This window comes from Lagopus muta, chromosome 5 (genome assembly GCF_023343835.1).
Source record: "Lagopus muta isolate bLagMut1 chromosome 5, bLagMut1 primary, whole genome shotgun sequence".
NCBI classification, from domain to species: domain Eukaryota; kingdom Metazoa; phylum Chordata; class Aves; order Galliformes; family Phasianidae; genus Lagopus; species Lagopus muta.
In genome coordinates this window covers 44,409,526-44,424,556 of record NC_064437.1, presented here as the reverse complement: position 1 = coordinate 44,424,556, position 15,031 = coordinate 44,409,526, and the positions used below count along the sequence as shown (strand labels likewise).

The window sequence follows — 15,031 nt, the reverse complement described above, 5'->3', positions numbered from 1 at the left end:
AAAGATATGAGCTGAAACAATACAGCAGTATTCCTGCATTTGGTCCTGAGAACTCTCTATGTGACACTGACAAATGTGGCTAAATTTGAGTGTGTAGCTAGAGAACTACAGTACCTGATGAAACAAAAACCTCAATGAATTCTGCAAAATGTTTTGAATTTACTTGAGTCTTGAGCCTTTTTTTTTTTTCACTCTTCATCACCCTCAAGACCACCTTTTTTCTTACACAATGTACCAAAAAGTAAGCAATGTGAATGTATGATGCTAAATGTCTGCAAAAGGAGGTAGTACAGGCAATTCATTCTCCTGTTCTAGAGCAGTAACGGACAAATTTGACTCCAGTTGTCAGAACTTCTAAAAATGATGAGCCACTGCATTTTTTTTAATTATCTTTGTATTTTCTTGGGAATCTTGAACAACTGGAAGAAACAGTGTCAAAAGAAAATCTTTGAAGTACATGATATATGTTTTTTGGATTGATGGATCACTCTAGAGAACCAGAAAAATAATTTGCTTGTGGAAATGGAAGCATTCTGACTTGTTCTCAACTTAGAATAGAATAGTTCAGCTGGAAGGGAACATCACAGATATCTAGCCTAAGTGTGTGACAGCTATGGGGATAATCAATAGTTAGAATCTAATATTGACAGTACTATCTAAATGCCTCTAATTGTATACCTAATGACATTGAAATATGTTCTTAAAACTTCCTGCCTGGGAACCCTGGCCTTGCGGAAAGACATTTGAATTCCCTGGAAACTCCAGTTATGCAAAGAAATCTAATGCTACTCCACTAGACAGAATATCCTCAGTATTCAGCAAATGGGAAGCTCACCATAAGATGTATGGACTTAGTTAATTACCACTTGTGTTGCAACTTTTCTTTCTTGAGCGAGGTGGTTTTAAAATCAGTGAGCAAGACCCTATTTCAGGGCCCAGACAGGGCTCAAGCTAGAATGCGGCGTACAAATGACTGTATGTGGCATCCTATTGCAGAAGAGGAAGACTTGCATAATGCAAGCTATTTCTGTGGTTATCCAACCATGAAGACCTAGCACATTCTAATGGAAAAGCATTCAGGTGGCAAAGATCTTTTCATACTGCATTCAGAGGAGAATTGGTAACTTCTGCTTCAAGGCTATTTGCCTGTAGAATCACTTGTAATTGCTGCAACATATTTGTGATAAAGTTAATTAAAGCAAAAGATGTTACAAATTTGAAAAAATACAGGTAACTTGCTTGTTTAAGACTCTGGTAGAAGGGCTATCCAGCTCTTTTAGTTTCATATTGATTACAGAACCTACATGACATGTGGTTGTCAAAAGACTTCTGAATGACAGTTTTTGGTCTTTCTGTATGGTGGGCTAAAACTTTATGTGATATTTCTAATATTCTCTAAGTAAACATTTCATAAATATTTTGAATATAAAAGTGATTGCTCTTTGCTTTGTCTCTTTGCTTCCAAGAACTTCTGAAAGCTCTAATCACAGAAAGTCATGAATGCAGATAGCTTTTCCTCAACTGTCTGAGCAAAAAAATTGGCAAGGCAAACTACAAGCTTTTTGAAAGAAAATAGCTGTACAACTTGCAAAGCATTGAGAGTGAGAGAGTTATTAGTTTCCTTAGAAAGTCAATTAATTTGAGTGTGTGACTGTTAAAAAAAAATATACTAGCAGTAAAAAAAAGTTTACAGAAAAAAATTGCAGTTTCCTTAACGAACTTTGACCTATATTCATGGAAAAGAAAACCAGGTGGTGAGATGTGAAATTCATATTGGTTAGTTTGTTTGCACAGGTCTATGTAGAACAGCATTTTAATGCACTTCTATAGAATAATTTAATGTAGAAACTGCTACCAGAAATTGTTTCTGTTACCAGAGGTTTGACCAGCAAGTCACATTGCTCATATTTTGCAAAACTGCTGAAAAAGCAATTTTATGAACCAAAAATAAGAGAGTAAGAGAGAAAATAGTATGGAATACGGGGAATGTTCAGCATCATTCCTGATGATGATGTTGAATTCTTATAACAGTTAGACAGTTACAAACCAAGTTAATTCTTACCCAGAGAAGGGAGGTGCATCATTTGCCTTGAACATTTGGCTTGCTCTTTTTGCTTTCTGGAAAACCTCAAAAACTATGTTATTGAGTAGAAGTCAGTGAAAGTGAAAAACACAGATCGTGCTTATTTGTAGGACATTTTTGGTTGCATAAAATTTGCACCTAGAGTTTTATTATATTGCTTAGCAGGTTAACTATAGGTTAACTGGGCCAACTAGGTTTTTCAAGTAATGCTATTGATAATGTTTTGGTGCTACTGTAGCTTATTTTTTTAAAAGAAAGTAAGATGATCAATTGTGTGTGCTTGTGCATATGTTTGTTGTGAGCTTCCTACTATAAATATATAAGCATGTATGTGTGCACACATGTAAAATAATTAGGAGGCTTTAAAAAGTTCATCGGAATATGGAAGAACCAGTTCTCTTTAAGTATTTTCCTAATATAAAACTGAAAACAGTGCAAGAAATCATAATCTTCTGATGAGGATAGAAATTTAAAATACATTTAATAGATTTATGTTAATTGTTGGAGGCCAGGCTGTGTTTTTGGAGGGGATCATTACTGTATTATTGCTAAGAATTAACTTGTTATCTGAAGGGTAGGCAAGTTTAGAAGAAAAACAAAAAAAAAAAAACTTACACATTTTTATTTTGGTCATTGTTCTTCGGAAAGAAAGGCGTTAATAGACCAGTAATGACAACACTTGAATGAAGGTGGTATGCTAAGACATTTTAATTATTTTAACAGAGACAATTTTGAACATTTTTCAAACAATAGAGACTACAGTATAAATATTTTGATCACTGCTATGTATTTACTTGGTGATCATTGATACTGCCTTCAGAAAAATGAATTCAGGGTTTATGTCACTGATCTTTAAATAAGGAAAATTTCCCTTGCACTGTACATGGATTTTATTGTGGCTTTCATTTTTGGAAAGAATATAGATGAGGTTGACCTTAGCAATTACACAACAGAGTTTTGCAGTTCTTTGGCTCTGGTTGCATCACGATGGCAACAGTGAATCATGAACAGGAAAAAGAAAATTAAATTTCCAACTTGCTTTTGATTTTCTTCCTCTGTATATTTAACACTGTTTTAGAAACACTTTATAGTTTTGCTGGCCTTCCACTATTTTTAAAAGAAAACAAATATATGACCTTCTAATTAACTAAATACTGCACTAGAAGTACTCTATGACTTATGTCTCATCTCTGAAAAATACTTAGTCATGAAAATTTGAACAAAGCTTAATTTATTTTTTCTCCTACCTGCTTTGTGAGGAGTAACTGTGATGGCAGGTAAACGGAACTTCTTGGAAAAATATTCTGTACCTTCATTTGCTTTTTTTTTTTTAAAAAAAAAAGGGGGATGGAAAAAGAGTTGAAATCCTACATAACAGAAGTTTTAATTAATGAACTTCAGTGCAATTATTTTAGTTGTGATATGATGTCCTATTCTGGCAACTAAAAGTTGACTATCACAACCTGCAGGTTGATTGGTGGACCAGTGTTCCTATTATTCTGTGATTTTGGAGCTGTTCCAAGTTTGCAAATCTTCATCTTTTACATGAATTAGTGACCTTCTATGTTTCAAGTGATTATGTCTGATTCTTGGGTTTTCTCATGTTTCTGCTCCTGTTGCAACTGAAATCAAAATAATGCTAGGGTGCTAAGTATCTATCTAATTCTACAGAGGAAAATGAGTAAATGATAAGAAAGAAAATGTCTGGAGGGCAACAGCTACATGGTAAGATGTTGATGTGTGCTACTTGTCATGCTTTCTTGAGAGAATTTTTATGAGAGAGTTTCTGTACCAAAAAGCAATGTGATTTGGATGTGAAATATTAGAATCTAGGCACTAATTTCCATCTTTGAGGTAGATTTATGTATTTGAGACGCAGGATATCAACTACTATTTAACCAAGCGCCTTAGTGAGTATGGTATGTCTCCCCTTTGCTTTCTGTAGGACTAGGATTTGTGGTATTAATCTAAGTTGTCATATATTAAATATCCAAAAGTATTTTGATATTTTCCTCTAACTCTGTGTGGTCAAATGGGAGTTAGAAGACATCTGTCTTAATCAATAATCACAAACTTTGGGGAGAAAAAATTCTAACCCAGAAAAAGAAAAAAAAAAAAAAAAAAAAGAATTTCAACTAAAAATCCTGAATTTTTACTTCATATAAGAGTCAAAAAAGTTTATTTTCTTTTTTTTTCTTTTTAAATAGGGAATGGACAGATAAGATGTAAGTTTTGCAACAGCTAACCCCCTGTGTGTCATTGCTGTAATTGAAATAACTGCTGTTCTGCTTTTTGTAATAATAAATTACTTATCTAATGAAACCTTTGTGCAATTTAATCAGTCCTGAAAGAAATTGTTTCTCCTGGCTGAAAGTGCTAGATGCAAGCACTCCTCTAATAGTCTAATAGAAAATTTAAAAAAATCTTATTAGTAGAATATGTGCAGAAAAAGAGTTTGTGACATTCCACCAGGGCGAGGGAGGTAATCCTGCCCCTTTATTCTGTGCTGGTGAGACCTCACCTGGAGTAGTGCATCCAGATGTGGGGTCTTCTGTACATGGACCTGTTGGAGCACATCCAGAGAAGGGCTACAAAAATGATGCAGGGGATGGAGTACCTCCTCTACAAGGTCAGGCTAAAAAAGCTGGGACTATTCAGCCTGGTGAAGGAAAAGCTCCAGGAGACCCGATAGCAACCTTTCAGTATCTAAAGGAGGGGCTATAAGAGAGAAGGGGGCAGACTCTTCAGCAGGGTCTGTTATGACAGGACAAGGGGAAACAGTTTCAGACTAAAGGAGAGAAGACTTAGAATTGATTAGAAGAAAAATGTTTATTATAGTAGAGGTGGTAAAGCAGTGGAACAGTTTGCCCAGAGAGGTGGTGGGTGCCCCATCCTTGGAGACACTCAAGGTCAGGCTGGACAGGGTCATGAGCAACCTCATCAAGCTGTAGGTATCCCTGTTCATTGAAGGGGAGTTAAGCTAAATGACCACTAAAGGTCTTCCAACCTTCCAGCTTGCAAATGAGTCTACAATTCCATGGCCTTCCCATCAAATTTGTGTCCTTGCCGAAAAAGTCATGAAAATAATTTGTTTTAAATGTTTATGTGTGGTCTAGAGGTCTAGAAATGAAGATGAGAATTTTGTCTTTATTGTGGCTAAGATGCCACATATTATATATTATGTGATGCTTCGTGATTCAGTTTTTCTTACGGTCTAGTTAATGATTTGATGGCTGTAGCATTCCATAGTCACATATCTAATTCAAAACTTGAATTTTTCTCACTCATGCAAAATATTTAAGTGCAATTTTCTCAGATATTTTGGTAGAGAACATTAGCTTTGAGTATAACTGCTGTTTTTTAATATGCTAAAATTAATAATTGTCGACATGATCTTATGTTTGGAAATAAAATGAAATTTCAGAACAAAAAGAAGACAATGTTTTTAACAGTGAAGCTGCTCTTTTCATTCTGTATTGCTTCTGTTGCCCTTAAGATATTGAGGTGAAGAAATAAAGTAAATTCCATCACCTAAAAATAACAAAGATAACAGAAACACATAAATCAAGTATAAATAATAGCAACACAAGTGAACTGAGGATTTAAAATAATAGTTGTGGTCTGTAACAGCAGGAGTAGATAAAAACAGAACAGTGAAATAACCTTAATGGTTTTGAATAATTACTACTATTGTCTAAACCAGTCAGGTTTTAAGCACCAAAAACTACATACACACGTACATATGGCCTCTTTTTTTTAGAATTTCAAGTTTTGCATGTAAATTGAACCAAACAACAGGGTGTAGTGTGATTCTCTGAGACTGCACTTCAATAAAAATTTACTGTAGTTGTTCAATCAGTATATTTCAGTATAGTTGAATATTGTTATGCTTAAACCTAAGCAGTGATGTCCAATATTGCAGTGGTTGAAAGATTAATTTCTGCTTGTTTGTTTGTTTTAATACATTTTACAATGTTATGTTCCAAGGAACACACTTAAGTTGAAATGTCTCATAACACAAAGTATAAGGCTATTTTAATTAAAGATATGCTTTATGGACTTCAAAACTTCACGTATAAAATACATATTGAATTCTTTAAGTTGCTTTTATAGAATCATTTATTTGCATGTACTAATTGAGTAATTAAAAATGTATTGCCATGGCACTAAAAGTATTTATATTCTGAGAGTAAAAGTGGATTGTTGTGGTTTGACTTAAAAAAACAAAAAAAAACAAAAAAAACCCCTCGTTTTCCAGTGGACTGAATATATTAGTGATGAATGTTCTGTGAAACTGTTTGTTTCCATGCTGGAAAAGTTTCATGGCAATAGCAATTGCTAGCCATTTTACCACACAGCATCCATCATTTTGTCAAAGTTTTAATGTTCTGTAGTGAACCACCTAGGAAAGAAAAGACTGACAAAACAGCCAAATTATTTCATTCCATGCCAACAAACTGACTAAAGTTTATCCCTGTTTGCCCTTGGAACAATTAATGTGACATTTCCCCGAATGCCATACTAAATTTGATTGTCAGTTATTGAAATGTATGTTTAAATCAGCAGTGATGCAACTCTAAATGCTTTTCCTCAGACATGTCATCGAATCCTTAACACACAACCTTTGACACATAACAGAATTAGAAAGCCTTTTGGATCATTTGGCTGAAGTTGTGCCCTCACTGCAGTATCTCAGTTTGCTTGGAAATGTGGCCTGCCCAAATGAATTGGTCTGCAAAGAAAAGGATGAAGATGACTACCAGAGGTACAGGTTAGTGTCTTCAATTATATATATAAAGTATGTCAGCTTTGTTTTTAATACTGAAGAAATACTGAACTAAATCCAACTCATAGTCCTGAACAAACCATTTACTCTCTCTCTTCTGAAGACAGCGTGCCATGTTCTGCCATGAAACGCCTATGAATTTGAGTAACCCAATTTCAGTGCGATCCCTCTTAGAAAATATTTTGGGACCTATTTCAGTGATGTTCAGATTTAGCTGAGCAGGTTTACACAGGCTTTCCTGAATGAGGATGCTCATATGTATTTGCCTATGTCCCCTCCTTCTTTAAGGCCAAGGTAAGGCAACAGTTATATATACTAGTGGTAACAGCTAAGAATAAAAAATAATAAAAAAAGTCGCTGTACTAAGCCAGTCTCATTGTCTCCTGTAAATGTCTGATTATGGTGAGGCATTTATTCTATTAGAGGTATCAAGACACAATTAAAGAACACAGAAGAAAGGACTACTGTATTGTGGTTCTTTACTGAGAACTGTTGGTTTTTAGAATCAAATCAAATAGGCAAGCCATTTCTATAATGTAATTTTAATGAGCTAGATTGCACATAAAGTGGTTGTGAGTATAGGTCCAAAGCTTACGGAATTTCTGCTGAAGTGACAACTTTTCATAGCTGTAATTGTTAGTCAAGTAAGACATTGATTATTATTATTACAAATAATTTCTTCTTGTTCACATCTGGTTCAAGCTTCAAGTCTCTGTGTACTTGCACTTGAGCTGAAAACGGCTCTCTGTGAGGCAAGTTGCAGCCAAGCGGTACTGGTCAGTGTGCTGACGACCTTAGAGACCGAACTCACTTCTTGTTAGCAGATAACTTGGAATATTCAGAGTTACAAAACTCCTGAAAATATCTTCATGTAATCCAAAGTATTCTGTAGGAGCTAGTATGAAAACAGCACAAAGTGGAGGAGACCAAAAGTGGATTTATTAGGAAGTTGCATGAATTGGATACAGCAGATTGTTGCTCATAAATACTGTAGATTAAAACAGCAGCAGAACTTTTCTGGGTGCAGATACATTTGTTTACTTTGTTCCACATTTTTGAAAAGGATTTCTTGGTTATCGTTAATCTAAAGATTTTTACCTCCTAACAAGTCTACTTTTGAATCTAACATATCTAGAGTATTTTAGTTTTCAACAAGTAGAGCAGCTAAAATTTAATAAAATATTTTCCCATTGCTTTTGCATTTATGTGGAAGATATGTCTACTATCCAGCTTACAGGAGTCTAACAATGCTGTCTCTGTATAAATTTATGTGACATTTGCAGTGGAGAATTGCTTAAAAATGAATGATATTTCTTCAGTTTACTGTTTTTCACTTTAAGTATGTTTTCTGACAATGTCTCCTATTAATCATTTAAGCAAAAATAGTACCTTAAAGGAGCCATTCAGAGGCAAGAACCTATGGTTCATTTAGTGCTGTCTGAAAAAATTCTTTATTGATTGACATCCTCTGTGGTTATGTGATGTAATATTTATAAAATGTCATGCAGCCATACATCAAAACAAGCGTGTCTCTTGTTTCATTTCAATGCAAAATGTTGATTTCAGGGAGGTCAAGGTAGTTGTAGGTCACATCATGGCAAACCACCATGTCAAAAGTGTGAAATGATTGCATTTATGCATCTGCTGGAAACCGCAACATTGCCTCCATTTTCTTTCCTCTCAACTTTTCAAAAACTTGGGTATTTTTTCCATGTAAACTGTGTTAATTAAAGCTTGTTCAAGAAAGACAAATGGACTTCCAATTTGTTGAATGATTTATGGTTCTGCTGCTGTAATTTAAGCTTCCTGAAAATTTTCCATGATTTTGTTACATTATATAACTTGTATTTGCAAGACAGCATTACATTCAAAGGCAAACAAACAAAAATGTTTAGGTATGTGTGTACGCACATGTATAAATACTCATTCTGTATGCATATAATGTGGGTGTGCATATATATATAAATTGTCTTTACAGCAGTATATTTACATAAAGAATAATGATGAAACTGATTAAAAGAAGTCTACTAGTTATTCAGTTTTTAATACGTGTTCTGCAGAAATTTAGACATTTTCTTTCTTTCCAAAAATATACAACTTTAACTCTACAGAATAGATGTATTGCTACTAATCTTAAAAGCAAATAATTGTAATGGTTAGCTTAGGCATTTTTTTTAGGTTCTGAAGTAACTTTTTTTTTAAGCTTTTAGAGAAATTTTGTCACATTGAAAACATCAAAACAGTGTATTTCTGTGAACCTCAATGAAATAAACATTTTATTAAATACTTTGACTCTTTTTTGCAGTGACCACTGGAACCACAGCTTCATTTTTCATTGAGCTTTAATTTCATTCCTACTGAGTTCAATTAGAGTTCAGGCTGTTTAATTCCTCAACCAGAATAAGAAAGGTGCTGGAAATCAAAGCTTTACTTAATCTTCACATTCCAGCAAACTAAAAAGTCCTATAAAACCTAAAAAATTTCAACTGTAAAAAAATTATGCAAAATTAAGTTTTTAAAACTTCATTAATTTACAAATAAATTCACAGCAGAAATAAAAGGAGTATATGTAACTATGTTTTTTTTTTTTTATTGAGGTCTAAAGATCTGGATCATCAAGTAATTCACCATTTCAATGAGCAGTTCAGTGCTATAGCTTGTCTTTTGTTTTGTTTTGTTTTTTCATTGCAAATAGGTTTTATCCAAAAACACTGTGACTTTCTTTCAAAACGATTGCTTTTTTTCTCAGAAACATTTGAGTAGGTTATTTTTTGGGAAAAATAATAGAAACAGTAAAATGTTTTGTTTTGTTTTCCATGCCCTGTTATTTTTCCTTACCTTCAAATGTGTAGGAGAATAAATTGATGACATTTCTGTTTGTTAATGAAATTTTTCTTGGAGAAGGAAAGAAAATGAAAAGCTTCATTCAGTGATATTTTTATAACCAAACTTGTTTGGTGTTTTTTTAAAAGTATTGGGTGGTTGTTTGTTTGTTTGTTTTTCCACTATTATAAAAGTGCTTTAATTTATTTCTGTAAGAAAATATTGTGCTAAGACTCCTATTTTTTTTTTAATTTTATTTGTATTTTTTTAAGCTTTCCAGTTTTGAGAGATGATATTTTGTGAAAGTTTATCTTGGGGTTGAGAGTAAAAGAAAATTTCAGAATTTCTCCTCACTGCTGGAATTAGAATCAGAAAATACAGTGGCAATAGGAAAGACTGAAAATCTTTTGCCTTAAACGGGAAGCAACAAATACGCAGAAAAACCACTTATGAAACAGTACATGTTCTAAAATAACCTATTCTACAATCTCTACTTTGAAGATTGGGTGAAAGCACAGGTCATGACCTGGAGATCAAAGTAACAGAAGTCAACACAGTAATTGCTGGTTGCTTCTCTTGTACCCGCACTTGGTCAGTCCTGTGGGTGTATTGTTTGCTGTGAAAACTTCAAACAGGGTGTTACTGAACTGTGAAAAATCATCTGGGTCAGAATGTATTACAAAGCATTTGCTAATGCTGCAGGTGACCTCACCTATTTTCATTAAAGTGATATGATTGTGAAGGATGTATACCATGTGTGAAGTTTTCAGTGCTTGTTCATTCTTTGTTCCTTATTGACATTTCCTGGAATGATGCATTCATTAAGTGCTGTTGACATGGAAACAAGGGCAAGGGGAAACAAATGCCTGAGTTTATTTTAAATTAGCTTAAAAGTGCCTATATGAGATATGCTATCTTTGGCAAGGGGAGCAAATGATGATAACCTTATGAAGTTCTCTTAAGATATACCAGTAAGAAAGGAAGAACAAGCATTTTGAATGGATACCTTTTCAAGCTAATTCAGCTATTCCTCTCCCAAAGGTTTGATTCGGTGAAATGCTAGGACATCTTATAGACTTTTCAGCTTCCTTGACATTTATAAATATACATAGTGCATTTGTAACCTTCTCATTGCTTTTAAATAATCTTTTCAAAAATTTTTAATGGTAATAAAAATACATTTTCAAGAAGAGATAGGACTCTTCATGTGTCAGTTCAACTATCAATGAACTTAGTAATGCTGCTCCCTCTTGGAAGGAGAAATTTCAATTTGTAGCATTGTGATGCATATTTTATGCACTTCCTGGTATGTTTAGGGGATTTCCTTCTGTCTGTATAATTTATGAATCTATGCTACTTCACTAGTTACACAAGACATTATAATTTCTACAGTACTTGGAAGAAAACTGTATTTAACAGATATCAAATAGCTTCCATGTGAGGCTAGCCATTCTAAAGACTTGGGAGCAAAAGCTACTATAATTTGTTTTTATCAGATAGGTAAATTGATGTCCAGAATGCTCCAATTTGTCCATGCTAACACAGTAAGTCAAAATATAACCATGGTTGTTATGTGTATATGGATAGAATGTTCTAATTCATAGAGATTCCTGTACTGAAGTAGAGCAGAGAAGATTATAATATGTGGAGGACTACATGACTGTCATCAGGTAGTGCTAAGTTTGTATTGAGGCGGTGATCCTGTAGCATCGTGCTCACTGTTCTGGAAGATCTTGGTTTAATGTCACAGAATCACAGAATTTGTAGGGGCTGGAAGGGAGCTCTAGAGATCATCTAGTCCAACCTGCTGCCAAAATAGGCTTCCTAGACCAGGTTGCACAGATAGGCATCATGATCTGGCTTCCTTAACTCTGTGCTGGGAGACATTTTGTCACAGACGGAAATTCTGCAGCCAACAATGTTATGTTCTGCCTGGTGTAGGTTTTGAAACTTTCTTTTGTTGTTGCTTTTTTTTTTGGTGGTGCACAAAAAAGAGTTACTGATAAATCTGGTTGTTTCCTGAACTTGTTTGTTCATAATCTTACCTCTCCCCATTTGAATGCTGATGCAGCTTTGCCTCTTTAGGTTATTTATTATTGCTAATTTACAAGAGTGTAACTGAGAGCATAATCAGCTCTTCAAAGTTGGAAATAGATACATTATTTTCAAATTCTACAATCATCAATAAGAAGGAATGCAGTAACACAAGTATTGTATGGTTCATTAGATGTTAGTTATGATACCAATAGAGCTAGACATTTCTGCATTCTTCTGGGCAAATGCTTCTATACTTTTTCAGTTCTAGATTAGTTCTGAGTTTTAAACTTAAAGCATATAGTTCCCTTTTTATTCCAAATTTCATTAATACAAGTGCAAAATGAAGGGCTAGACAAATTCTAATTCTTATCAAAGTCATCCACTGAAGCTCAAAGGAACGGTTTATTTTATCTAAAACTATAACATATCCAAAATTTCTGTTCTTTTCCTATAATAGTAGGAGAAAATATAGCATTTCTTTCCAAAGTACCTTATTGCCACTTTAAAGATTTTCTTGTAGTGTGGGTTACGGGCAGTGCCAGTATCTTTCAGCATCAGGAGACCAGCCATATTCTGTAACTTGTTTGCTTTTGCCTGGGAAAGTAATAAATGAATCTAGGCCTTTTGATGCTGTGATGTTATATGATTTTTCTTATTATGGTGTTCACAGCATAGGAATTTCCTGGAATTATTGGATACTTGTGTGCTAATAAATAGCAATAATTAATCTGAAAGTTCTTTTTTCACGTTCCTTTCTGAATTCCATTGTGTTTGGAAGAAGAAAGGTTTTGCCCCACTGAGCTTTTGCAAATGTCAATAGCAGCTGTATCCCAAACTCACAGTATCCCTTTGCAAATGCTCCCTGAATTTTATCCCTCTTCTCCTAAATCTTGACAAGCCTGTATAAAAGTTATCAAAAATAATACTGATCACATGCAACACTTACAAAATTGGCAAATTAATTGTTAATCTTCACTGTCATTTTCACTTAACTAAGACTGAAAAACATGAAATGTTATATATATTTTTTTCCTATCCCTGAGTGTTCCCATTTCTGTATGATAGGTATCTATTGTTAATTTATTTTCACAGAACTCTTGACACAGGTTATGGTGTGGGGTGATGATTCTGGACAAATGAAGATGCAACTTTTCTTATATAGTTCATTTTCTTAATCTGCTGTGAACCAGAACATCAGTTTATAGGCAGTGACAGATGGATATCTAAGCACCTTCTCTCCAGTGCTCATCTTTATCCTCATCACCGAAGATGATTACTTTCTTTCATACCACTGCAAATATGTTAAGCGCAATAACAGTAGTCTCAGAGCACATGGAGCAATGCTATGTTTCAAAGTGATCTAAAAAAGAATGGAGGTGAGGGGAAATGCTGCCTGTCAATCTCTAATCTAAAATAAATCTTCCTGAACTTAGAATATAAAAAGTAGATGGATCTTTCCTCATTAAACAGCATTCTCTTAACTAGTGATTTTACAGTCCAAAACAGGTGCAATGTGTCATGAAATTTATGGATCCTAGTACATGCCATAAAGTATTTTATGATGGCTGCATTCTGTGTTATTAGTAGCTGTCTTTTTCTGCAGCCATCAGTGTTTGATAATACTCTTAAAACACCCAAAATTACTTACCTGCAAGCAACATTCCAGATAGTCCCTGTTGACAGTTTGAATAAGTTTAGTGCCCTTTTGTTGTACTTTACCTTCAAAACAGACTGATTGAACCATCAATAGCTCCTGAAAGCTGACAGAGGCATGTCATCTGGTCTAACCCTCTGATAGTAGGTTATCTGTGGGAGTTAACCTCCCTGCATTGTTAACTGAAATGTTTTATGTACTATGCAACTTTAGGATACTGCTGTGATAACCTTAGTAACTAAGTCATACATCACAGTAAAGAGATTTTGTGCAACAAATAACCCTGGATTAAATTTACAAGGGTTGAATTGATATTGTAAAGTGTTCATTCCAGGAATTTGGTAATCCTTTTCTCTACTTTTATGGCAAACTTTTGTTGCATTTAGATTAAACTACATCTTCATATTTCTAGCTAAAATATAACCAAGAAATCCAACAATTTTCTTCAGCCATTGAAGGAAAACCTGCCCTAACCTTTCCACATAATTCAGATTACTTTTATGCCTTATTTAGTAAGAGAAATCTGAATAAGTAGAATTGTGTTTCAAATCAATTTTAAAAAGGATCAGTCACTGACATATCTTTGTTTTACTCTCAGTATAAATGACTTAACCTCAATATTGTCCTTTAATATTTGTACTAAATTTAAATTAAAAAAAAACAAACAAACAACTCTGGCTTGTCATGTAGTTTGTTGCTTAGTTTATGTGGGTGGGTTTTTTTGTGTTGTTTTTGGAATTAGCAAGTACTGGTGCTAATTCTGTTTTTGAAATGCAGTCAGGATGCACTTAAAAATACAGAAATACATTTGTATCGAGGAATGCTATTATAATTTTAAGCTCTTTTAAAATGATTGAGAGACTGACATTAGGGCTGTGATCCAAAGTCAGCAAAGATGACAGTGCTGTCTTAGTCTGTTGTCATTTTTGTTACAGCCTGCTTTTCAGTGGCATATTTCATTCCATCATTAAACATTTGCTGATTTTCCAATACTGATGTTTTCTTCACCTGAATATTCATCTTTTCTCACCCTACACTTAGTGGGTGTCTTTATTCGTTTTTAGCTTCACTCTTCTTCCATCCTGACATATTGTTTCCTTCTGTACATGTCTTCATCTCAAAGAATCTGTTGTCATCAGAGCTTTTCTGCCAGTAACACAAGATGGGTAGATTTTCCTCTACTGAAAGATAAGGGCTAGCAAAATGCCAGAGAGGACTGGAAGGGCAGGCAGGAGAGCTGGGAGGAGAATGTGAATGTGCCTGTCTCTACTGATCAGTAGTATTGCTTAAGAAATGGCCTCAGAACATGATGTGTTTTCAAGGTGATTCTCCTCCATATTCTTCTTACACTATCATGTGTCTTAAGTAGAGCGACCACTCTCTGTTCTTGGTGAAGTCAGGAGGGAGGTCAGTGGAAGTGCAGCCAAGGAACTCTGGAGGCCCCACTTTGAACTATTCAGGCACTGGAAGAATCCCTTGGGAGTCTGCCCTGAAAGTTAAGGAGGTCCAGGAAGGCTGGATGTTCCTTGAGAAGGAAGTCTTAAAGGTGCAGGAGGAACTGTCCCCATGTGTTGTAAGGTGAGCTGGAGGGGAAGAAGTCCAGCATGGATGAACAGAGAACTTTTGCTGAGACTCTGTGAGAGAAAGA

The 15,031-nt window shown here is 34.5% G+C and overlaps 1 protein-coding gene across 1 annotated transcript in view; it reads left to right on the top strand.

Annotated features, from left to right (window-relative positions):
- LRMDA (leucine rich melanocyte differentiation associated) overlaps positions 1-15,031 on the top strand; it is a 641,727-nt gene that overhangs the window by 355,969 nt on the left and 270,727 nt on the right. Inside the window, exon 4 of the mRNA XM_048945601.1 lies at positions 6,715-6,854. Coding sequence (XP_048801558.1) covers positions 6,715-6,854 — 140 coding nt within the window. The remainder of the gene's footprint in view (positions 1-6,714; positions 6,855-15,031) is intronic.